Genomic DNA, 27770 nt, shown 5'->3' on the forward strand with positions numbered 1-27770 from the left:
AAATAAAGATTTAAAGGTCACATAATCTCTGTGATTTGGTCTTGGCAAATCAAAAACAAAAATTGTATTAGGATGCATTTACTGGGCAAAGATGCCTTCAGACAGTTGTCTCCTGATTGCCTGGCCCTCAGCAGACCGGGTAGAGGGGTTTGGGGGGGGGGGGTTGCCTGGGTGGGGGGTCAGGTCAGGAGATATGTCCACATGCATGCCCTTTCTTAATGCAAAATTGTGCAGTATGCAACATGCACCAATAATTTTGCATACAAAGTCTGGGGAATACAATAGTGTACCCCCAGTCTTGTCCAGGCATCGGAATCGTGACTTTAGCATGCCAAAAGTCCGCTCAACTATAGCCCGGGTCTGGACGTGCACCTCATTGTATTTTCGTTCTCCGGGTGTTTGGGGGTTTCTAAAGGGGGTCATCAGGTGGGGTCCCAATGCATATCCTGAGTCACCTGTAAGGGAAAAGACAGGAGGATATTAGTCATGCATGTGCCCCTTGTGATGTCTCCATCATGGGGGGGGCATACCTGACACCAATGTCACTCACCAATCAGCCAGCTGTCTCCATAAACGTTCATCTCCAAGTCTTGGTAGATCTTGGTCTGCCGTAGAATAAAACTGTCGTGGCACGACCCTGGAAACTTGGCACAAACGTGCCAGATGAGGCCATGGGCATCTACAATCATCTGGACGTTGATGGAATGCCACCCTTTTCTGTTTCTGAACAGGTGTTCAGTTTCATGGGGGGGCTGGAGTGCCACATGGGTGCAGTCAATCGCACCGATGATCTTAGGAAAGCCAGCAATATTGTAGAAGTCTGTCATGGCTTGCACACGCTGGTCCTCCTGGGTGGGCATGACAAACTGATGGCTCATGCGCCGCAGTATGGCAGGGACCACCTGATGTAGGCATTTACTCATGGTGGACTGCACCATCCCAGCCACACCTCCAGATGCTCGCTGGAAGGAGCCACTCGCTAGAAAATGCAGTGTTGCCATAACTTTTTCCAGAGGTGTCAGGGCATGGGAACGTAGGGTTGGGGCGATTAGATCCTCATGAAGGAGTTGGGTAATCTCCAGGATGGCCTCCCTATCAAATCGGTAGTTGCCAATGACCTCATAAACTGGCATTTGCCAAATATCACGGCGTGGCCGATAAACACGCGCCTGTGCCCTCATCCTCCTCCTCTGTGCCCTCCTCCTCCTTTGTGCCTGTAAGGCAGCAAGTGCCGTCAAAATCATTGCTGGTCCTGGCATTTTTCAGCAACAAACTTCACAACTAGAGCTGTAACTCCCTTCTGCAAACCCTTCCACAGCATGTGTAAAATTAGGGCTGGTTTTATAATGTGGAACTTTAGTCAGAAAAACTAACAGGTGCGCACAGGGCGGAAAATACGGCACACACACTTAATTCTGAGAATCGCCCTAACTCCCTCATTTGCATCTTTGCCTATCAAAAACAGCGGCGAGCCTAGCGTAATTTGCGCCCGGGAATGCGCAGGTGTAACTACTTTAAGTACGGCTGAAAATACGGAAATCTTTGCTTAAGTCATTTTGACGATCGCGCGCAAATATACGCGCCGTGTAAAATTAGAAAAATGGAGTTAAGTCTGCGTATCTCTTTTGAGAATTTGGCCCAATGTTTCTTTGTTTAACCACCTTAACCAATACAGGGCAATTTCAGCCCCTTCCTGCCCAGGCCATTTTTCAGCTTTCAGCGCTGTCACACTTTGAATGACAATTGCACGGTCATGCAACACTGTACCCAAATGACAATTTTATCATTTTTTTCCCCACAAATAGAGCTTTCTTTTGGTGGTATTTGATCACCTCTGTGGTTTTTATTTCTTGCGCTATAAACAAAGGAAGACCGACAATTTTGAAAAAAAAAACGCAATATTTTTTACTTTTTGCTATAATAAATATCCAATTAAATCATGTAAATCCAGTGTAGTAATATGACATTCTGTGCATTGCATTGCTGAGTTGAATAAAAGAAAATGCAGGAAAATTAAGCGTTTATAGAAAAGCAGTATTGTCCACTGTTCAATATAAATGGTTTGGGTAAGGAATCTTAAAGCAGCTCACATGATTGCACTTATAGACTTTTGGGGCCAGATTCTCAGAGCAAGTACGCCGGCGTATCTACTGATACACCGGCGTACTTTCAAATTTGCTGCGTCGTATCTTTAGTTTGAAACCTCAAACCAAGATACGACGGCTTCTGGCTTCGATCAGACAGGCGTACGCCTTTGGATCGTAGGTGCAATACTTCGGCTCCCACTGGGTGGAGTTTGCGTAGTTTTCCACGTCGGGTATGCTAATTAGCTTTTTCCGTCGATCCACAAAGGTACGTCGCATTCTTTTACGTAGTCGCTAGTCGGCTTTTCCCGGCGTATAGTTAAAGCTGCTATTATGTGGCGTATAGATAAACTTGCCATGTTAAAGTATGGCCGTCGAATTTTAAATTTTTTTTTTTTTTTGCGCAAGTCGTCCGTGAATAGGAAAGGACGTAACTCACGTTGAAGTTCAAAAAATTACGTCGGTGCGATGTCATTTCGCGCAAAGCACGGCGGGAAATTTCTAAACGGAGCATGCGCAGTTCAATCGGCGCGGGGACGCGCTTCATTTAAATGAATCACGCCCCCTACCCGCCCAATTTTAAATACGCGCCGAGAGATACACTACGCCGCAAAATCTTCCTGGATTCGACTTAGAGCCAGGTAAGATACGGCGGCGTAGCGTATCTCTGATACGCTGCGCCTGTCCAAATGTACCTGAATCTGGCCCCTGATATGTATGAGGTCAAATAGACAATGCATGTTATCCCTGTCCTTCAACAAAAGAAACTACAATTTTTACTTATTCTGCTTCTGCGATATTAGATCTGTATATTTAAACAGTAGACATACAGTGTTGACAGGGGAATCATGCAAATCTCTTTCCTGCAACCACAGGTTGCAGGAAATAAATTTGCATGATTCCCCAATTTTCACCATGTATGGCCAGCTTTAGTCGGACTTGCTGCAGTTTCTATTGCACATTTCTGTGAAATCAGAGTAAGCAATTTTAATACTTTTAGTAAGAGAGGAGCCTGTGGAACTGTGCAAGACAGAAGGTAAAGTTAGAATTCAACTTTAAATGTTTTTTAATTGTATTCTTCACTGTATGTCCACTGTTTAAATATACAGATCTAATATCGCAGAAGCAGAATAAGTGAAAATTGTAGTTTCTATTGTTGAAGGACAGGGATAACATGCATTGTCTATTTGACCTCATACATATCAAAAGTCTAGAAGCGCAATCGTGTGAGCTGCTTTAAGATTCCTTACCCAAACCATTTATATTGAACAGTGGACAAGACTGCTTTTCTATAAACGCCTAATTTTCCTGCATTTTCTTTTATTCAACTCAGCAATGCAATGCACAGAATGTCATATTACTACAGTGGATTTACATGTGTCCCAATATTGACTGCTGCTGCCACACAAAGCTGCAATGTAACACAATGCAAGGAGATGAATTTCTCTCGCACACCAGCCAATGCATATCTTCCTCCTTCTACCGTATCGCTTTTCTACTGATGGTGCGAGTGCTACAGCTGCAGACAGGCGGCTGGGAGTCTTCCTAGAGGATCAAAGTAAATGTCGCCATATCTGCCCTAAGGCTGCCACTTGTCTGTATTTATTTGTCTTGCACAAGATCATGTTCTGAATCCTTGTAACTCATAATGAACTGTACATACTGTACAAGATCCTTGTCCAAGAACTTTCTAAGAATGAAAGATACTACATCACTACTACTATACCCCTGCCTTCTAAGGAGGGCTGCCAATAAAGGTCTACTTTACATGATAGGTACACAGAGGTTCCATGGAGTCAAAGGAGTTTCCTTTAACCTATCATATTTCATTTGTAAACAATGCATTTCGGGCAAAAAATATCTATTAATTTACTTTGTCCCTTCTATTTCTATATATGAATGATGGCACTATAGGGGCACTTTCACACTGGGGTGGGGGGGCGTCGCCCCCTTACCCCCGCCACTGCAGAAGTGCTTTGTAGGCACTTCGGCAGCACTGCCCATTGATTTCAATGGGCAAGCGGGCTTTAGGAGCGGTGTATACACCGCCCCTAAAGGGCCCCAAAGATGCTGCTTGCAGGACTTTTTTTAACATCCTGCCAACGCACTGGTCCAGTGTAAGAGCACTCTGGCTTTCACACTGGAGTGACAGGAGAGGTGCTTTGCAGGCGCTATTTTTGGCCCTAAAACGCCTGTAAAGCACCTCTGTGTGAAAGCAGCCTCAATATTTTAATTTAAAAAAAAAACATCTAAGTACCTTTTTCCTAATCAATGACCCAGCTCTTTCCCAGCCTGTCTGCAGGGAAACATAAGCAGGAGGAGCTTCTAGTCCTCTGCTGCTGGTCACATGTTCAAAATAGAAAGCCTTTGGAATACAGAGTAAAAAATAAATAATTAATATCAATAAACAGTTTTAAATTGTCATACAAATATATATTTAAAATCAAACTTTTTTTTTATTTTGACAATAACATGGTGTGGGCAGATTTGTGTCTGTCATGCCCCCCAGCCTGTCTTAGAATAAGAGGGAGGTAAAGCCTCCATCAATCAAGTGTTTAGCTAGTTAGTGGGCTGACATTTACCACTGTGTATACGCCCACATGTGTGACTCTATAGTCACATGGGCTGCTCAGATCTGATAGGGAGGAAATGCTCAGCATAAAAACGAATTGAAAACTGAGCATATGCAGAGTTGCCAACACAGCTGCAAAATTCTTAGCTGAATTGGGAACTTGGACAGAGGGGGGGGGGGGGTAGAGAACAAACAAAACACATAAATGTAGCGCTAAAGTGCAACCAATGATGAATACACTGAATTAAACTATATATACATATATCTGTGAATACATGTGTTAAATGGATATGTGCAAAAACAGTCTCTGTAAAAAGGGTGATAATCCAATAAATTGAAAGGTGATAGTGCTCCTTTATTCCAAATGTGTAAACAAAGGAAAGAAGAAGCCGTCACCATCTGGAGAGAGGCTTACCGGAAGGACTGAACCCTGAGGAACATACATTCAAAAGGGTCAATCAGACATGATGTAAATCCTGTAGGACCAATCAATTGCTGCAGCTCTCAAACGACCTCCAAAACTCCAAGTAATGATAACCAAAATGGATGGATGGTAAATGCTTATGTGGAGTGACCCACCAGAGGTCAAAAAGCAAGGCCAAATGAAGAGTAACCAGAAGGGAAAAAAAGAAGAAAAGCGCATAGCGTCATACTGTATTACAAAATAAATTTAATGTAGGTAGGAACACTTACATTATATGATGGAAATAAGCGCTAATCAGATAAAAAGCGGCAGCTGTGGGGTCTCCCGACACGTTTCATAGCCTAGTGCATCGTCTGTGGTATACCCTCACTGCTGCCCTCCACAAATATATACACAGTATGATCTTACAACAATAAAAATCCCCCGGGGTGTCCGACCAATGAGTGACCACTTCCAGGTCTCCTCCAGAACTTTCGTCCTGCACTCCAAGCCTCAGTCTGGAATAGAAGAAGTACCGGAGATAATTGCTTGCCAAAACTCGGTGGGTGTGTTATAGGAACCATCCTAGTCGCATGGCAAACAGCCGGAGCAAACCTGTGTGGAAGACTGAACCCCCTTACTCCCGTCATCCGAGCACAACCATAGCTGACGGCACGGGACAGACACGCCCAATCCCGGCACATCTTCGCTAAAACACATGACACGTCACGTGGGAGCGTAGCCAACCACGCGTCATCCGGAAGCAGTGGGCTGCGCTTCAACTCGGACCAACCCGGAAGTGGGCATACTCCCACAACCACAGGTCATCAGAATGTCACGCTAAATAGCACGTCATGACGCATTACATTATATGCGCTCCAAACCACAATTGCCACGCAACTAGATTGCGTTCCACTGAATAAAAAAAAACAAAAAAACTGTATATAAACATTACAAATACAAAATGTGCTGGATATATATGTGAAATTAAGCCAGCACAAAATTGCATTATATAATTAATGTACACTGCAATCAACCAATAGGTTGTGCAACATAAATGGCTATGTCAAGCAAATCTTTAATTATAAGCCTGTAAATATATCAAAATTAATATTGAAATTATGTTATTGTAACTGGATAAAAATAACCCCCTGTAGGGGTATATCTCAAAAAAGTCCCAAAAGGAGAACAATAGGATAATGAATCCAGTGAATAAAAATTTATAAAGGTTACCAATAACTGCCCTAATTAGATAAACCCCAAGACTATAAACACTCACTAATAGTCACTCGTTGGTAAGACAACCTTGGACAGTCGATGGGGAATACCAAGGGTTTATAGTAACACCATCTGATTTACTAAAATTATAAAATACATATGAATAATACATCTAAAAACAAGACAATCTGTACATGAAACATGTATATTGACTCTCTTGTATACAAAGGATAAAGTTTTGAAAAAAAACACGATTAAAAGGACCCAACATTTCAATTGTATAAACAACAGCCCTAGAATTCGTTGATAAAGGAATTGATATCCCACTCAACGTTCAAACCAGAAGGTGTGTGGGACCCCAGCTCGTAAATCCAAAATGTCTCCTGGTTTTAAGACCACCCTTCCAAGGCGGAACAAAGAGATTTATAATCAAGAATTGCGCACCGGCAGGATTCCTGTTGTGGTGTAACCTGTAATGTATAGGCACAGTATGAGGGGTGTCACCACTGAGAGTTAGAGCAATATGTTCTCCAACCCTCACCGAGAAAGCTCGAATGGTGCGACCCACATACTGTTTGCCACAGGGACATGTTATAAGGTACACCACATATTTAGTACCACAAGTGCAGAAATGCTTAATAGGGTATGTCTTTCCCGTAGTGGTTGATCTAAATTCCCAACTTTTACTTCTACCCGAGATGTTGAATTTGCAAACAGTACATTTTTTACAAGGGTGATAACCCACTAGTTGGTAAAAAAAAGGAAGGACGTACAGGAGGATTAATGATGTTCAATGCTATTTTGCTTTGAAGAGTGGGAGCACCCTTGAACACGACCTTGGCCTGTTCGGGCAAAACCGTGCTCAAAACACGATCGTTCCTCAAAATCTCCCAATGTTTGTTAATGATGGCTTTCACTTGTTTGTACTGAGTAGAGAAAGATGTGAGCATAGTCCACTTGAACTGATCATCCTGCACTCGTTTGGGTTTTATCTCAAGCAAAGAGCTTCTATCTACCTCCAAGATCTAATTCAACATAACCCTTGTCAATGAATCTCTGCTTGAAAATGCCCACCTGAATGTTAAAGGTCTCTGTGTCCGTGCAGTTTCTATGCAATCTCAAAAATTGACTCCGAGGCACTGAATTTAGCCATGATGTGTGATGGCAACTATCATTGGGTATAAACCCATTACGATCAGTTTTCTTGAAAAGTGTTTGAAATTGAAATTGATGGTCAACAATACTAATCTCCAAATCCAAAAATGTTATCTTCTCCTGACTCGCTGTGTACGTAAGGGAGATACCCCTATCATTGTCATTAAGATGACCCATAAAGGTCTCCAATGACACCATGCTGCCATCCCAAAGGAGGAGGATGTCATCTATATATCTAGCCCACAGCACCAATGAATCAGTGTCATAGGCATAGACGACATCCTCCTACCACTTGGCCATGAAAAGATTGGCAAGACTTGGGGCATATTTAGCCCCCATGGCAACACCACGTAATTGAAGATAGAAATTGTCATTAAACCAAAAGTAGCTCCGCTTGGTGGCAAACTCCAATAACTCCATAATAAAGTCACTTTGGAAGGGAGCTAACGAGTGATCCTTATTCAAAAAATAATGGACCGCCTCCAACCCTTTATCATGAGGTATACAGGTGTATAATGAAGCAACATCGGCCGTCATCATAATAGTCACCTCGTATAGCCACATCCTCTTATTTCCTGATAGTGGCACCAGTGTACCCCAAATAAGATGGAGTTTGCTTTACAAGGGGTTGTAAAAAGTGATCGATGTATCGACCCACACGTGAGGTTACTGAGTCGATTCCACTAACTATGGGTCGACCCGGTGGATGGACAGGGTCCTTATGAACTTTCGGAAAATAGTATATGGTGGGTATCCTAGGAACAGTGGGAATTATAAAAGCTTTCTCCCGTTTATTTAAAATGTCTCGACTGAAACCGCTGTCAACCAAGCTCTGAAGTTCCGTTTTGAAACGGGAAGTGGGATTGCTTGGCAATATTTGATAGGTGTTTGGTTCGTTCAGAATCCTGAACATTTCCTTTTCATAATCGGATCCAAAATAACTATGCCACCGCCTTTATCTGCTGGACGGATTACTAAGTCCTTGTTACGACACAAAGACTTAAGACCAGTGTGGGATACTGGCTGGCGGTGCACACGTTTTTCGGGTATCTCAGCTAAATCTTTAAGAACGAGATACCTAAAGATATTAACAGCAGATGCTGCTGGGACCAGAGGGTTGAAATAGAGAACAGCAGGATCAACCAAGTTTTTGCAGAATACAGAAAATGAATCTCATAGTGACTGAGTGAGTATGAACAGCATGTAATACACCATGTATTGATAGTTTATATTATGATATGGGTTTGGAGACACTATACACCTATTTTATTGAATTGCAAATATTTATGTTTGTAAGAAAGGGCAGAGAAAAGTGATCTATGGGTCTCATAATAAAAAATAACCAAAACATATTGTAAACGCTGAACATTAAAGCCCATTGCTGTTTCCAGGTGATGTCACATGAGAAATACATATTTAATATAACATTTAGCAAGCAAATAAAAACACAACAATGGAATGCATCAAAAGACTTCAGTATTCTCTCTGCCTTATTGGTCCTTAGTCCTGACAGCTATATCCCAGTGTTAACAATGTGTTTGTAATATACACTGTTCATAACCCAAAGCTTATTTTCTTTGTTTATTTCTGTTGATGTCCATATGTTCATCTGTGGCCTTATTGAAGACCTTACCAGTTTACCAAGATCTTCTGATGACTTTCTTCTCTCCCCCCTTATTTTTGTACCAATTCTTGTTGTATGATTCAGAGCATGCAAGGGTTGTTTGCTGCTCTGTACAGTACTCATTTACTTTTTGCCTTTTTTCAAAATACTAATAAAAACGATTGAAGCTGAAAATACTTCAGCATTTATTTTGGGGATTTATCCAGTTCAGTTAGAATTATTGTACCTTATATAAGATAACCACAAGCTACTGGACAGCTATAACACAATAGGCTAAATTCAAAGAACCAAATAATAAAATATTAAATATACAAAGCAACACCACCCAGCTTTACACAGAATGACCATTTCCCACTGAAAAACTCATTACAAACCAGATGAACAAATACGTTGGGTGGGAGGTAGAGATGCACGATTCTGGCTAAAATGAGAATTACAATTTTTTTGCTTAGAAGATAGATCACAATTCTCTCAGGATTCTCGCGGTATAACATCATCTTTCTCATTAAAACAAAAAAAATTGGTCTAACTTTATGGCTTCGTTTTGTTTTTATTGAAGTGTATTTTTTCCCAAAAAAATTGCATTTTAAAGACCGCTGGGCAAATAAAGTGTGACATAAAATATTGCAGCAATTGCCATTTTATTCCCTACGGTATTTGTTAAAATATATATAATGTTTGGGGTTCCAAGTAATTTTCTAGCAAAAAATATTAAATTTTAACTTAAGAAACAAGTGTCAGAAAAAGATTTGGACTTTAAGTGGTTAAACTTCCTGCATTTACACACAGAAGTTTGATCTAAGAAGGAAGTCTTAGTTACAATGTTTCCTGTTGTTACAAAATTAAAAGACTGCCCAGATTTTTTCTTTACAGTACATACACAGAAATGTACCCCTTTGATCTAAGAAGGAAGCATTAGTTACAATGTTTCCTGTTAAAAACTGCCCGGATATTTTCTTTTGACAGCTGAGTGAGCAGATAAATAGCCAGATTCAGAGAGAGTTACGCCGGCGTATCAGTAGATATGCCGTCGTAACTCTGAATCTGCGCCGTCGTAAATTTAAGCGTATGCTCAAACTGAGATACGCTTAAATGTTGCTAAGATACGACCGGCGTAAGTCTCCTACGCCGTCGTATCTTAACTGCATATTTACGCTGGCCGCTAGAGGCGTGTACGCTGATTTACGCCTAGAATATGTAAATCAGAGAGATACGCCTATTCATGAACGTACGCCCGGCCGTCGCAGTAAAGATACACCGTTTACGTAAGCCGTTTTCAGGCCTAAAGATATTCCACCAAAAAGATGGCGCAGCCAATGTTAAGTATGGACGTCGGACCCGCGTCAAATTTTTTAATTTTTACGTCGTTTGCGCAAGTCGTCCGTGAACGGGGCTGGGCGTAATTTATGTTCACGTCTAAACCAATGCGCACTGGGATATGTCCACGGACGGCGCATGCGCCGTTCGTAAAAAAGGTCAATCACGTCGGGTCACGATTCATTAGCATAAAACACGCCCACCTCTTCACAATTTGAATTAGGCACGCTTAGGCCGGCACATTTACGCTACGCCGCCGTAACTTAGGACGCAAGTGCTTTGTGAATACAGCACTTACCTCTCTAACTTACGGCGGCGTAGCGTATATGGGATACGCTACGCCTGCCTAACGTTAGGCTCATCTACCTGAATCCAGCTTAAAGTCTCTCCATTTGTTATATGAAATATTTAGCAAACTCTGCATTGGAGATCGTCAGGGGGGTTGAATCGAGATCACGATTTTTTAACGATTAATTGTGCAGCTCTAATGGGCCAAGAAACATTTACAGCAGCAGCCTGCTAAAAATTGACCAATGACAGCTTGTTCGCCAGAAAGAATTCCAGTTGAGCATGCGAGTGGCTGATGGCCAGTTTCTGGTGCCAGAATGGTCATCAGCCCTGACCAAATAAATGTCTGTTTCCATACAGGAACATAAATAGATCTGCTTGCTAGTGCTGTAAAGAGAAATCAAAGTTGGATCCCGCTACCCCTCATTCCTGCCTCTCTCCCATAATTCATTCCAAAGCAGTCCCTGTCCAATATTCCAGTACAGGTTTCACCAATCACTGCCTTGTTATGATGATATTGTAGGTGAAATTCGTTTTATGTACTACTTTGGTATATCACGAAAGAAAAAGATTTACACACACATATTCTATAATACATGAAGCCAGAGTCAAATCTCCACTATTTGTACTGCCTGTAAACAAATGATTGCTAGCAGCTTACTTTTTTATTTTCACTCATAAAACAAAAGAGAAAGAATGCAATTTGTATGAAGTATGTGTCATTTGGTTTTGTACAAGGACTATGGATTTTAAACTATAAAATACAATGTGGCTGTTATTAGAGAATATTCCTGCTGAATGCGGTAGGTGGAGAGTCTGCATTGAAAATCCTATTGTGATGTCCTTCCTGTCAGGTGTGTGAAGGACAAGGGCCTATGAATGGAGGTCATGAGGCAACACAGGAATTTGTTTATTTCAATTCAATACTTTTTAATTACATTTGCAAACTAAAAGTAGTTAAAGGTAGCCAATAAGCACTGATTAAGTCAATTAAGTAATCCCAGCTCTTTAACAAAGGGTCAAATGTTCATGGCAAGCTTTTGATTGACCAACCATCTAGTTCAGGGATATGCAATTAGCGGACCTCCAGCTGTTGTAGAACTACAAGTCCCATGATCCATAGCAAAAATCTGACAGCCACAAGCATGACACCCAGAGGCAGAGGCATGATGGGACTTGTAGTTTTGCAACAGCTGGAGGTCCGCTAATTGCATATCCCTGATCTAGTCCCTCGAAGCCTGTTGGGCTTTACTTGTGGCCCAAGATGGGTTTATAATGCATCTATGTTGAAAATTCTAGACCTAGAATTATGGTGGTATCCTGATGGTACCCTTTCTGAATTTGTACGTGGATGGTTAGGTCTATGTAATTTGTGTATTTCTATGTTTTTCTGCTGGTTGTAATTTTGAAAACCTTCTATAAATAAAGAATGCATATAAAAAAGAGAACGGGGAAAAATGATAAGCCAACATGAAATTGGGGTACAGGTACTCCTGTTAACGAGGGAATAGAAATACATGTTATATGGGTAAGTGTGAAAAAAAAAGCTGTGTGCTTTGTGAGTATGAAACAAATATTTGGTTACCAGCATACTCTAAGGCCGGGTACTCGCGAGCAAACATGTACGGTGAAACCTGTCCGTCGGACCGTTTTCACCGTACATGCCTGCCAGAGGGCTTCTGTACGATGGTTGTACTAACCATCGTACAGAAGTCCGCGCGTAAACACTACGCGGGGCGTGTCCGCGTCGTCGCCGCGACGATGACGCGGCGACGTGGGCGGGCCTGCCATTTAAAGGCTTCCACGCATGCGTCGAAGTCATTCGACGCATGCGAGGGACGGCGGGCACTCGGACATGTACGGTAGGTCTGTACTGACGACCATACATGTCCGAGCGGGCAGGATTCCAGCGGACGGTTTTAAAACACGTCCAGGAATATTTGCCCGCTGGGAAAAGGCCCGGCGGGCAAATGTTTGCTGGAATTTGGCCCGCTCGCGCCTACACACGACCAAACATGTATGCTGAAACAGGCCCGCGGACCAGTTTCAGCATACATGTTTGGTCGTGTGTACGGGGCCTAACTGGTCTGCAAGAAGAATGCGAAAGAGAACAACGTCTAAGCTATGACAAGCTAAGAAACAAAAACAGAGCAAGGAAAGGGGGAGGCAATTCGTCCTGTGGGTTTGGCACACCAGGGTATAAATGAAGATGCCGGTGTTCACCTAGGGAGCCTGGATTTTATTGAGTTTAGTCATAACGCTTATCTTACTGCACAGGATCCAAATTATTTGGTTCTTGACTTTACGAAAGCCTAAGTGGGGAGTATTCCTAGGCTTGGCAACAGTCTACATAGTTACTGTGAAAATGTACATCTAGAGATTAAAGGGGTTGTAAAGGTACAATTTTTTTTCCCTGAATGGCTTCCTTTACCGTAGTGCAGTCCTCCTTTACTCACCTCATCCTTCGATTTTGCTTTTAAATGTCCTTATTTCTTCTGAGAAATCCTCACTTCCTGTCTTCTGTCTGTAACTCCACACAGTAATGCGAGGCTTTCTCCCTGGTGTGGAGTGTCGTGCTCGCCACTAACACACAGCTTCTTTCTCTATCTGCAATGTAGAGAGCGTCCTGACTCTCCTGTTGTCCAAGGGAGGAGGCGAGCATGACACTCCACACCAGGGAGAAAGCCTCACATTACTGTGTGGAGTTACAGACATAAACAGGAAGTGAGGATTTCTCAGAAGAAATAAGGATATTTAAAAGCAAAATCGAAGGATGAGGTAAGTGAAGGAGGAGCACACTAAGGTAAAGGAAGCTATTTAGGAAAAAAAAATTGTACCTTTACAACCCCTTTAAGTACTATCCTATGGCTTTTCTGTAGCAAGTGCTTCACCTGGTTTCCAGCCAATGGCTTTTCTTAGGACAATTAGCCACATATGTAAGAATGTTCCAAGGTCCAAACAACCATGAAAGCAATGAGGAGAAAACTCTGCAACAAATGGGAACCAGATTTCATTAAGATAGGAGTTTGAAGTTGGCCTTCATGGCTACCATCTATAGTTATAAAAACATTACTTGGTGGTCAGCCGGACTTGTTACTCCACTTCCTCCCCAAATCTGGTCCCCAGGTTATTTTCCAATAGGAATGAAGTAAAGATGAGATCAGGGCTGCAAAGGTCACCTGGATATTATAGTTCCAATTTTCCAAAGCAGTAAAGTAAGGAGGCAATCTGTGAGGTGTAGTTATAAATTTGGGGATATCTAAAAAGTTCATTATGGGTAATATTGTGGGGATTTTTTATTTATTTGTTGAACATTGGAATAGTCTACTATCCTTGACACATTGGCAAATAAAATTACCTGATCATCTGAAGTCCAATTGGATACATCTGCGCTTATGTTGTTTGTTGCCATATAAATGTGGGAGTAGAAAGCGCTTACATTTTTGGGAGTGGATGAATGAGAGAAGTTGGTCTCTTGAAGGCACAGTATATCAGCATGTTTGGACCTAAGTTATCTGAACACTTCTTATTTCTGGGTGCACTGAGGCCCTCTACATTTAGGAAAACAATTTTAAGAGCCAAATCTTATAGAACAGTGGTCATCAACCCTGTCCTCAGGGCCCACTAACAAGCCAAGTTTTATGTATTACCTTGGGGAAATGCAGACTAGAATACTGCAATGACTGACCAGCAAATGAGATCACCTGTCATGTATTTCAGTTATCTTGCAAACCTGGCCTGTTAGTGGGCCCTGAGGACAGGGTTGATGACCACTGTTATAGAAGATAGTAAGCTACTGGCAATGACTCAAACTTAGCCCTTTATGAGACAGGGTGGCCTGTCAGGCATGCATCCCTTAGCAGTGGGCAGGAAGGAGAGATGACAGAGGGAGAGAAGGGGAGGAATAGGAAAAAAGGTAGGCCTAGATTCACGTTCGGCCGATCTACGTTGCACGGGCCTAGTGTACCGTATTTACGCTACGCCGCCGCAACTTAGAGAGGCAAGTGCTGTATTCACAAAGCACTTGCCTCCTAAGTTACGACGGCGTAGCGTAAATGGGCCGGCATAAGCGCGCGTAATTCAAAGTAGGCTGTAGGGGGCGTGTTGTATTTAAATGAGGCTTGACCCCATGTAGATGCATGGCCGAACGAACGGCGCATGCGCGCGCATGCTCAGTATCACGTCGTATTTACGCCCAAAGATACGTTGGTTCAATGCCTTTCCCCCTTCAACCGAGCGAGGGTTAGTCAGCCAGAACAGCTGACTGAGGAGAAACAGGAAGTGAGAAATTCAGACAAAGAAAAAAAACATTTAGAAGGGAAACGGAAGGAAAAGGTAAGTGAACCAACAATGCACTAGCTTAAAGGAACCTATTTAGAAAATAAAAAATGAACCTTTACAACCCCTTTAACTAACAGCAAAAAGCAAGTATAACAGTATATACAATGAAAATAATACAATTGTGTGGATATCATACCTGTCCACCTAGATTTGAAATTTCTTTACTTCTGTCTGTAACTACATGCAGTAATTTGAGGCTTTCTCCCTGGTGTGGAGTGTCGTGCTCGCCCCCTCCCTTGAGGGGGCGAGCAGGAGAGTCAGGACGCTCCCTACGTTGCAGAAAGAAGCTTGTGTTAGTGGGCGTCCTGACTCTCCTGTTGTCCAAGGGAGGGCGCGAGCACGACACTCCACACCAGGGAGAAAGCCTTGCATTACTGTGTGGAGTTACAGACAGAAGAACAGGAAATGAGGATTTCTCAGAAGAAATAAGGACATTTAAAAGCAAAATTGAAGGTTGAGGTAAGTGAAGGAGGACCGCACTAAGGTAAAGGAAGCTATTTAGGGTAAAAAATTGTACCTTTACAACCCTACATGCTAACACTACTAAATTTGGCCTGGGCATCTTGGCATTATTGCCCTCTGAAAAAGGTTAAACAACAAAAGAAGAAAATAATATATGAAAACAGCATGAAGCTGGCTGAGAACAAGAATATTTACATTCATATGCATATACACATACATTTACAGAAATTCACATTTACCCAAGTGTATCTATCGTACACAAAAAAAATCAACTAGGTTCTATAATGTACTTACAAATTTCAAGAGGAAAGTGTTTTCTCGGAGTGCACCGATGCACCCAGCAAAGCCGAGGATGAACATCACCCCTCCTACTACAAGGAAAAGCCAGACTGGATCAAACCCCCCGAGGTCAGTAATGGAGGAGATGTTGGAGAGCACACCCTGAGAAGGAAAAAACAAGACACAGCCATGTATGAAACAAAGCATTACATAAACATACAGAAAAGCATACAGTACATGCAATACTAGTTCCATAAAGCATAGTAAACCTGTCAGTTTCATAATACTAATAAACAACCTGCATACATATCTTCTAGAAAATCTTAGGTACCCAAAATCCCATGGTGCTCAAAAATGCTTATCTCAAGGCGAGCATGACTGGCTGGTAATGGACAAAGCAACAACCTTAGGTATCACAAACAGCACCTCAATCCTGAACCAATCTCAGCTGATTCTTATGCCGCGTACACACAACCGTTTTTAATGGTCTAGAAAAAACAACGTTTTTTTCAACCCGATTATTGTTAAGCCGGCCTTGCCTACACACGATCGTGAAAAATGCTCTAGCAAAGCGCAGTGACGTACAACGGCACTATAAAGGTAAGTACCATTCGGATGGAGACACCCTTGGGGCTGCTTTGCTGATTTTGTGTTAGTAAAACGTTGGTGAGAGACGATTCGCGCTTTTCAGTCTGTTACAGCGTGATGAATGTGCTATCTCCATTACGAACGCTAGTTTTACCAGAACGAGTGCTCCCGTCTCATAACTTGCTTCTGAGCATGCACGTTTTTTTCACGTCGTTAAAGCCCACACACGACCATTTTTTACGTTAAAATTTAGAGGATGTTCTAAATTTTTAATGGACATTTCTTACGTCGTGAAAATGCTCTGGAGCCCACATACAATCGTTTTTAATGACATTTTTTACATCCCGTGTGTACGCGGCATTAGCCATTTCACAAAAGCCCAGAGAGCCAATATGCAGATAGCTAAGGTACGGAACCAAGCTGGGTTACCTACCTTACAACAATAGAAAGCATAACACACACATTCCGTTCTTGGCAGTCCGTTCATATCAACTGTATGCACTGACACTCAAAAAGTAGGCATTTCTTTTAAAAATTGTGCCATACCAAATCGCATGGTACTGTGGTATCATGCAGTTTGGTGGCTGCAAATGCCCTGCTAGATGCATTTGGGGTGCCATTAACAATTAACCTCCCTGGCGGTATGATTCTTTCAGAAAAAACATGCTGAAAGCGGTACCATTATTTGCAAGGAAATTTGGCGTTTTATATTGTAGGTCTGTCATTTTTAGAAATAACTCACTTAAATCTGACCAAACAAGCTTCTAATAGGCATCCCGGGTATGACATTTTTTTAAAAACAAAATTATAAATTATAATATAATAAATAATTATAAATAATTATAACAAATAATAATATAATTATAATAAAAATTATTCAATAATGTAATCAAATCAAAATCACTGAAATTTGCTCAGTTGCAGAATTGTTGCTGTCATTATTTTTTTTTTTTTATGACGAATTTCCCCACAAATCGCTATCGCACAATTCTGCAAGTGATTATAATTTATTATCGCTGTTTTTTTTGCTGATCTAAAACTATTTTTGACATAAAGGGACACTTTTGGTTGCTATGGACAATCTACAGTTTGCAGGGAGAAAGAAACGTTTTTATTATATAAAATGACATGCATGACACAGGACAGACCACTAGGGACAGGGGGGTGTGTTTTTTTTACATACAGTATACTGTAATCTATAAGATTACAGTATACTGTATGTAAGGTGTTTATTTACTTTTTTGAATTTGGCGCCGTTCTCCGTCCCCGTGCGTCGTAACGTCGCAGGGAACGGAGATCGGCGTCACACGGAGGCACTGTGTGAATCGAGCGAGGTCCTGCTCGCTCACACAGCGCGGTGGCATCGCTGGATCCAGGGACAAGGTAAGTAAAACTCCCTGTACATCCAGCGAGGCGAGCCCGAGTCTGACTCGGGGTTACCGATCGTAGCCCAAAAATCTCACCCCGAGTCAGACTCGGGAACACCGCCCAGGAGGTTAATAGCACCTGCACACATCTAGCAAGTGCAGCACATTCCCATGCGGTGTGGGAGATGCACACAGAAACGCTCCTTTCCCACACAACATTCTGGTGTGAACAGGCCCTAAATGCTTCCACAACCAGCGGTACAGCCAACCAGCAATGGCGAGAGACAGTAACAGCTGCAACAACCCAAACACTCCTGAAAACCCCCTCCTGCACAGATGGGCTGCCCAATAGTAAACGTGGGTTTCCTCTCCCTCCCCAAATACAAGCTCTGGTCCCACCTCATCTGCCAACTCTACCACCTCTGATACTGCAGTATAGCCATCTATCTTAGATCTCCTTAACCCAGGGGTGCCCAACCTTTTGAAGAGCGAGGGCCACTTAAGCGACTTAAAAAACAGTCGTGGGCCACAATGAGCAGATGACAGGTCTGCGTCCACTCTGTGTATGCAAAGCGGACACAGACACAGCCCGTGTCCGTACATGTTAGAGACTTCAAGGAGGTGTGAATTACTGGGCGTGCCACAATTCATACTGGGAAATGTAGTTCTTACATGAACGAACTATGCAAACCAGGAAGTGAATGAGAGAACAGAAACTAGAATTCCGGAGGTGATATAGATGAAGGAATTTAATAGGTATTTATTAGTTTTTTAACAGAATCATTACACTATTCTGTCTGTCTACCTTGCAGACATTAATTTTAGGCAAAACATTTTTTCCTTTAAGTGTTTCCCTCACTGCAACTAAGCACCCAAGCTCAACCCCTGAAAAACAACCATCCCGCCTCCACCAAATGATTTGGACCAGTGCACAAAGCAAGGTCCATAAAGACATGAATGAGTGAGTTTGATGTGGAGGAAGTTGATGGCCTGCACAGAGTCCTGAGCTCAACCCGATAGAACACCGTTGGGATGAATTCAAGCGGAGACTGCAAGCCAGGCCTTCTTGTCCACATCAGTGCCTGACCTCACAAATGCTCTTCTGGAAGAATGGTCAAACATTCCTATAGACGCACTCCTAAACCTTGTGGACAGCCTTCCCAGAGGAGTTAAAGCCGGTATAGCTGAAAGGGTGGGCCAACTCAATACTGAACTCTACGGAGTAAGACTGGGATGCCATTAAAGTTCATGTGTGTGTAAAAGGCAGGCGTCACAATACTTTTGGTAATATAGTGTATCTATATGGAAAGGTTAGCATGAAGTCCTGCAAGTCTGGAGGAATAGCCAGTAAATGCTGAATGTGTAAACTGCTAGGGATCCGTGTCTCTTCCTCACACCTCATTACTTCCCCTTTATTCTAAATTCAGAGAAGTGCAGTCAGCCAAAGCTATATTCTGAAGTTACTGACTGTAAAAAAAAAAGGTCTGTAGCCCTGACAGATCCATAAATACTTAAACACATGAAGAAATTTGTGTGAGGAATATTTTTATCTCTGCCTCAGTTTACACACATGCTTTTCTGCAGAATAGCCAGAGCAGGAGAATAGGAAAACAGAAATGGCTGGGAAAGGCCCAGGAAAAAAAGAGGGTAGTGGACTCATAAAAATCCAAGTAGAAATGCAGCTGTCGCCTTGGCACAAAGCACGCTATGGGGCCATGTCAACATTTCAATACACAAGGTAGAATTTACTCTTTGCACCACACGGAGCAGAAATCGAATGAAGACAGACTGACGGAAAATGGAAATGGATTTCTGGAACTACAGTAAAGGAAATCTGGTTGTCACCCACAGCAACCAAGATTTCATTTTTCTCTGTGAAAATAAAATAGCATTGTAATAGTTTCTATAGTAACAGCTCAAACATGGTGCAGATTTCCTACAGTGTACAACCGCGTGGTTGTTTCTGCATGGCACTGTGATGGCATGGTGTGACACACGCCCAGCTGAGGGAGCTATTGTGACTTGTCATACGACTTTGGACACATAGTCGCATGACAAGTCACGTTACCACTATTTCGACCACAAAGTTTCACAAATTAGAGTGCGACTTTGATGCGACAGAGTGCAGCTTTGATCCAACTTTACACTCTCTGGATCAGTCGCAGGAAAGCATGTACCTTTTTTAAAGTTGCTGATTATCAAAGTTGCATAGATGGGAATGGGTGCCCCCCTGTGTCCAGCTCCCTTCTCCTGTTCACAGCTATACTGTATATATGTATACCTATCCCCCCTGTCCTGTTAGGATGGGGCTTTTAATTTCTTAATTTTCTCATGAATTAGGATGTACAATTGTGGCTCAACGCGGCCAGCTAACGAAAAAAAGGACAAGCGTGTCCCACGGCCACGTGCTGAGGATGCACTGTGTCCACGACCAGCACTGTTGGCTGTAGACACAGAGCCTGCTTGCCCTCTTTTAGTGAACTGAGCGTCTGCCTTTCCTTGGTGGTCTTCCAGACATGCTGTAAAATTGGATTAGCAAAACACCGCCTGAAGTTTACTAGAAACAGTACACTAGGAATGGCCTGCAGTCATACATACAAGTCTGTATATATACACATGTATATATTTTATGCACTGCAGATCACTGAGTCACCTGCCTGCCTGAAAGTGTCTTTGAACAAGTACACCAGGAATGGTTAAAGTAGGTAACAAAATAAATATTGCACTGGAGATAAAATTGATGTAGCTACATTAACTGTAAAAATGGTGTGAGCAATACCAAACGGTAGCAAAAGCAGTCATAAAAACATGTGGCTAAGTATGATACTGGTATAAAAATGTGTACAACAATGCCACTGCTGAATCCAGATGAGGAGAAGTTAACATCAGTCCGTCGGCATGTAGATGTCCCGTGAAGGGAACTATCACAACTCCCAGTGGATGGTTGTAGAATCCCAGGTTGATAGAGGGAAGTGATAGAGGGAAGTGTAACAGCCCTTGCGTGTGGCAGATAGTAAGGTCCCGCCGACATGCAGATATGAAGGCACAGCAAAGGAGCCCTTCAGATGGACACGGCAAGCCCCGCCGGTGTCTGTGACGTCCCCGGATCTTCGACGGAACTCCCTGAAGGCCCAGAAGCCGGCGGAGAGCTGAGTACCAATCAAAATCATTTTGATCGTTAAAAAAAAATTTGATCGATCAAAACAATTTAAGATTAATCGATGAATTAATAGTTAATTTCCCTACTAACATTGATGGTTTTATCAGATGACTGGGACTAAGAACAAGAAAAATGGCCCAGTATTAGCTTGCACCTTCATTAATATAGTGGCCACGTTGCAGCCACTTAGTGCTATAGAATGAATGACAGTGGACCTGTGCAAAGCAGTAGCTGCAGAATGCATACTGAAAATACGATATCAAATGACTTGTCTTGCCTCAGTCTAAGTCTGCCTTACATCATTAGAATGTTATACAGGCTCATTGAGGGATGTATAGAAGCAGGAGTATTTTGTATATTATGTAGTGGGTCATGGTGGGGGGTGAGGAAGAAGCACTTATGCCTCAACCCAATGAAAAGCTATTATCAGGGAGTTTCTCGAATTTGGTGAAAAACGACAGAGTACCGCTCCAACATCAAGCGAGTACAACAAGCAATACAGAAAGGCTTACAATTCACGCCGTAACTAAATTCAGGATTCTGAAATCCTAGCATTTTTTAATCCAAGTTGACCCATATATTCCCAAACTAGATGACAACCCATCCCCTCTAGTAATAGCTTCCAAAATGATCAAACACCTCAGTAGAAAACTCACTGTAGGCTACATGGTGATTCTGCTGCCGCTTAATAAAAAACATCATTTTCGAACATCACAGGGAAAGTTGGAGGCAAAATAGTTCACAGGTACAAGATTACCGTCTCAATATTTCCTACAGCTACACATTTATATTCAACTATTAACTTGGGAACCCAAATTACATTTAAAGATAAGAAATGTAGTTTAATTGAAATGAATGCCTTCAGTGTATTCTGTGTTTTAACGCAACACAGCAATAGAATCTATGTATGTAGCTAGCTAGTTAAAAGGGAATGTTTAGTATTTTTCGTGATTTCTTATGTAATGGTTTAGATCAGTAGTCTCCAAACTGTGGCCCAAAATGGCTCTTTGCCTGCCTTTATCTGGCCCTTGGGGCACTTTTCCTACCACTGATACAAGACACTATTCCTCCCTCTAACACCAACAATAGGGCATAATTCCTGCTACTGACATCAACAACGGGGCACTATTTTTCCCACAGAAACCAACGATGGGGCACTAATCCTCCCACTAATACCAATTAGGGTTGTCCCGATACCGATACTAGTATCGGTATCGGGACCGTTTCCGAGTATTTGCGGGAGTACTTGTACTCCCGCAAATACCCCCGATACCGAAATAGAATACTTGCACCCCCCGCCGCCGCATCCCCGCTGCCGCCGCCGCTTGGTTAATACGGGCGGGGAACATTACAGCTTTCATTTGAATAGCTGTAGTGTTTCCCGCCTCGCCGCGTATAGACACTCCCCCTTGCTCAGGTGAACTGTCCAATCCCGAGCAAGGGGGAGTGTCTATACGCGGCACGAAAGACTACAGCTATTCAAATGAAAGCTGTAATGTTCTCCGCCCGTATTAACCAAGCGGCGGCGCGGCAGCATGTACGGTAAGGGGGACATGGCTGCATATATGGGGGGGACATGGCTGGATATGGGGGGGACATGGCTGGATATGGGGGTGGGACATGGCTGCATATGGGGGGACATGGCTGGATATGGGGGGGGGGACATGGCTGCATATGGGGGGGGGACATGGCTGCATATGGGGGGGGCATGGCTGCATATGGGGGGGGCATGGCTGCATATGGGGGGACATGGCTGCATATGGGGTGACATGGCTGCATATGGGGGGGACAATGGCTGGATATGGGGGGGACATGGCTGCATATGGGGGGGACATGGCTGGATATGGGGGTGACATGGCTGCATATGGGGGGGACATGGCTGCATATATGGGGGGACATGGCTGCATCTGTGGGGGGACATGGCTGCATCTGTGGGGGGACATGGCTGCATATGTGGGGGACATGGCTGCATATGTGGGGGACATGGCTGCATTTGGGGACACATTTAAAAAAAAGTATCGGTATTCGGTATCGGTGAGTACTTGAAAAAAAGTATCGGTACTTGTACTCAGTCCTAAAAAAGTGGTATCGGGACAACCCTAATACCAATGATTGAACATTGTTCCTCCCACAGACACCTATGACTGGACACTATTCCACCCACTGATACCAATCATAAGCACTATTTCTCCAACTAATACCAAAGAATGGGACACTATTTCGTAGACTGACACCAACAACGGGGCGCTATTCCGCCTCCTAATACCAAAGATGCATGGTTTACTACCACTGATGACAGGACAATTTCTACGCCCACTGGCCACATTCCAGCCCCCTAAAATCTAGAGCAGTGTTTCCCAACTCCAGTCCTCAAGGCACACCAACAGGTCATGTTTTCAGGCTTTCCATTATTTTGCACAGGTGATTTGATCAGTTTCACTGCCTTAGTAATTACCACAGCCGTTTCATCTGAGGGAAATCCTGAAAACATGACCTGTTGGTGTGCCTTGAGGACTGGAGTTGGGAAACACTGATCTAGAGGACAGTAGACTGGACCTTTGTTTAGAAAGTTTGGAGACAGGTTGTCCTGTAAGTTTTTCAGGCAGGCCTGATCGGACAGTCTGTTAACGCCTATGGACTGGCAGGTGTAAACAGATTTGTGTCTGTTTACACCCGCCTACCTCCAATCCAAAAAACAAAGAAGGGGATCCGTCCTTCTCTGTCTAGGTAGATCGGATCAGAGGGCAGTCATGTGTAAATGCACAGTGGAGCCTGTTCACAACCCAGCTGCCCATAGAGCAGAGTGGGCTTGGTCCATATCCGCTTTGCATAAACTGAGCAGACTCAGAACTGTCATGTAACCGCTCTGCTCTGATCAGCAGAAATGTGTGCCATGTAAAATGGGGACTTAGTTTTCCTTCTCACAAAGTCAATGTACTTATTGTCAGTTATTCTTTAGTTGTAAAGAATGAAGTCTGAATTAACCTAAATCGGAAACTGAGCTCCCTCTAGTGGTTAACTTACAAATGTCTGTATTCAACACAACAGCAAAAAATATGGACAATAAAACACCTAAAATTGTGAAAGTCATAACAAAAATGTATTTAGATCAACTTTTACTAAAACCATTTTTTTTTAAATGATACTAAAGTCTCAGTTTTCTTTTGTTAAAAAAAAAACATGCTATACTTACCTGCTCTTTGCAGTGGTTTTGCACAGAGCAGCCCAAATCCTCCTTTTCTCAAGTCCCTCTTCGGTGTTCCTGGCCCCTCGCTGCTGTTGAGTGCCCCACAGCATGCACCTTGCTATGGGGGCACCCGGGCCAAAGCTTTGTGTAGATTCAGACATGAAGCCGCAGCCTGGCCCTGCCCCTTCTCTCTCTTCATTGGTTCACTGACTTTGACAACAGCGGGAGCCAAAGGTGCTTCGCTGCTGTCTCAGGCAATGGGAAGTCCCGGGCAGTCGAGTCTCTCATGCAACATCACTGGATCGAGATAGGGCTCAGGTAATTATTAGGAGGGGATGTAGTACACAGAAGGTTTTTTTATCTTAATGCATCAAATGCATTAATATTAAAAAAAACTCTGCCTTTACAACCACTTAAAATTTCCTGGAAAATAAGATGCTTAATACCTCTCTGGCAGTCCCTGATTTGGTCTACACATGATGCCAGGTTTCTCACTGAGCTCTGGGATTCTATCCTCCAGCCCCTGCATCACTACAGGATACAGAAGTGATGCTGGGACCAGCAGATGGAACCATAGAACATGGTGGGTGGTGGAGGCACACAAAACAGATTTATTGGACAGCATAGTTCTGCAACAGTGAAAACTTGACTTTGCGTCTGCCAAAGACGTATTAAGTATTTTCTTTTGTAGAAAACTTTTTTATTTATGTTTTACTACTGTAATTATATAATTTACACTTGCTGGAAATACATGATACCTCTATTAAAGGGGTTATAAAGGTAAAAGTTTTTTCACCTTAATGCATTCTATGCATTAAGGTGAAAAAACATCCGACAATACCAGCCCCCCCGATATACATACCTGACCCCTCGAAAGTCCAGTGCTCGCCCCCGACATCCTCTTCACCGTTGAGCCTGGCCATTGATTGGCTACAGTGGATGGATTGAAAGCAGCGCAGCCATTGGCTTGGCGCTGCTGTCAATCACATCCAATGAGGCGGCACGCTGGGGGGCGGGGCCAAGTGATACAGTCGGCTATGGCCGCCGCTGTATCACGGGAGCGCGCCCGCAATCACTTAACACCATGCAAGCTCGCTCGCATGAAGGTGTTGAGTCCTTGCGGGGGGGAGCCGAGATAGCCGCCGAGGGACCCCAGAAGACCAGGTTCGGGGCCACTCTGTGCAAAACGAGCTGCACAGTGGAGGTAAGTATAACATGTTTGTTATTTTAGTGATTCTTTAAGTAATTATCTGCAACAGCAAAACAAATAAGTGCACAGTTTACCAAGAAATAATAATTAAGTATTAATGCTATAAAACAGAATTGACTCAAAATGGCTTAATGACATTAAAATCTGGTTAAAAATTCAAGTATGTAATCTGAACTCAAAAATGTATCCTCTATTGCTCTCAGCTTCCTCCAAATTCCCCATTTACAATTATATCCACTGTTGCACTCAGTGGGCACTGCTGCCCACTGCTGCCCACTGAACATGACACATTAAAGTGAAAAGGTCAGAGAGAAAAGCTAATGTAAACAAGGCTTTAGGGTCACTTTAAGCTACATTATTGTTACTACGGGTATTTTATATAGTACCAACAATTTACTTAGTGCTTTAAATATTGTAATTCATATAAGTCTCTGCCCTCAAGAAGATCCCAATCTAAGGTCCCTTTCGTATATGCACAAACATACAAGGGCCAAATTAGAAAGGCGCCATATAACCTACCAGCATGTTTACCTACCAGTGTGGGAGGAAATTGGAGCACCCAAAAAAAACTACACAAGTACAGGGAAAACATGTAAATTCCCTGAAGTTAGTGTCCTGCCTCGGATTCAAAATGAGGACCTCAGTGCTGCAGGGCAGCAGTGCTAACCACTAAACCACTTAGAAGCTACTGATAATATATGAGTCCTCAGATTCCTGTCTGTTTAAAGTATAAACATATTCTGGAGCCAGACAGACAGAAGAAGACATTTTAGTGTCTTCTGCTTTGTTGGGAATTCACCAGATAGAAAACTCTGGTTTCTTGTATAGCACTAACTGCATTTGATGTAACTAGAACGGACAGGTAAATGGAACTCTGTCTTACTATTCTTCCCCTAAGGAGAAAAGTAAATGGTTAGGAAATAATCACAAACTGCTAAGGAAATCAATAAAGAGCCACACAAATATCAGGCTCAGTATTTTATTCTTTACTTTCCCAACCATGCCTTCAAGTATTTCTCTTCTCTTTATGCCATTACTTTCCTCAGATTACAGATGTCCAACTTCCATAATTAATGCATATTATTTCACCAGCACCTCCCTACATCTGGTTATTATTTCTGGTCTACAGTTGTGTAACTGACACTGAAGAATCATTTTTATTTTGTTAGGTGGCACCTATTCTGTTTCTAAGCAAACATCAGTATAGATGACCCAAAACAGTTACCGTATTTATCGGCGTATACCGCGCACTTTTTTGCCCTGAAAATAAGGGCAAAATCGTGGGTGCGCGGTATACGCCGATACCCGCGCCGAGTTTGAATACTGCGCCGGCATATACCGAGCGCAGTAAACTCGTGTATAGTCGGGCAGGCTCGGCTCCTCTCGCGCTCACGTCCTGGACGTACAGGACGTGAGCGCGAGAGTAGCCGAGCCTGCCCGACTATACACGAGTGTACTGCGCTCGGTATACGCCGGCGCAGTATTCAAACTCGGCGTGGGAAAGCGGGGATTGAGCGAGGAGGACGCCGCAGAAGGCGGCCGGACCCGACGAAGAGGACACCCGAAGCCGCAGACGGACGCCGGACCCGACGAGGCCGCCGATGGACGCTGCGCAAGACACCAAAACTGTAAGTACTAAAATCTTTTTTTACACGAATGTTGGGTCCACTTTAGGGGTGCGCGCTATACGCCGGAGCGCGCAATACCCCGATAAATACGGTAGTCTAAAATGGCCATTGGAGTATTAGATGCAACCAGGGCCACATTTCCATTCCTGGAGACTGCAGTCACACAATCGTTGGTACTCAATGCAACACCCATCTGCGAAGATCACTGCTTTTACATGGAACTTTTTTTTTTAACTGCTCCTAACCTGGCTTGGAATACTATGACTGGTAATAAATAGATTGTATGAGATGACTACATTTTTACTTATACAAAAAAAGGAGGTGTGCTATAAGGCCTCGTTCACACAAATTTACTACATCATACACTAAGGTGACCAGATTTTTAAAATGAAATCCGGGGACATATTTTTTCTTTACTAGTAATGGCAACAATCAGCGACTCTCTGCCCTTCGCCGCCCGCCTCACAGCCTCTCCAGTCTCACTCTCTGGGCCCCGGCTACTACTGGATGGGGAGCAAAGGAAGATCACTCGACCAGGGAAGGCAAGGAGATAGGGAGGTGGCTGGCCAGGATTTGAGCCAAGGCAGAAGAAAATGCGAGCGGAGCTGAATGGGCATGCGCCCGAAACTGAAGAAATATTACCTCCGCTCCGACCAGCAGATGATCATCAGAAAGGGGCACAGATGATGTAAAAAAAATACAACCCTCCTATGCTAGTAGGCACGGCGGAGCAGGGGGGTGTAATTCTATTTTTTTTATTTTAATTCTGCACTGACTGTCTTTGAAATTGCCCCTGCCCCTTATTAAATCCAATCTGGGGACAAAACCAGGGACAGACTTGGTCCGGGGACAGTGTCCTCAATCAGGGGACTGTCCCCTGAAACTAG

General features: G+C 43.1%; 1 protein-coding gene across 1 annotated transcript in view; it reads right to left on the reverse strand.

Annotated features, from left to right (window-relative positions):
• The window catches only part of TSPAN5 (tetraspanin 5), a 249422-nt gene that overhangs the window by 42098 nt on the left and 179554 nt on the right, over positions 1 to 27770 (reverse strand). Inside the window, exon 3 of the mRNA XM_040328139.1 lies at positions 15759 to 15905. Within this exon, the coding sequence (XP_040184073.1) occupies positions 15759 to 15905 (147 nt within the window). The remainder of the gene's footprint in view (positions 1 to 15758; positions 15906 to 27770) is intronic.

This window comes from Rana temporaria, chromosome 1 (assembly GCF_905171775.1).
Source record: "Rana temporaria chromosome 1, aRanTem1.1, whole genome shotgun sequence".
NCBI lineage: Eukaryota > Metazoa > Chordata > Amphibia > Anura > Ranidae > Rana > Rana temporaria.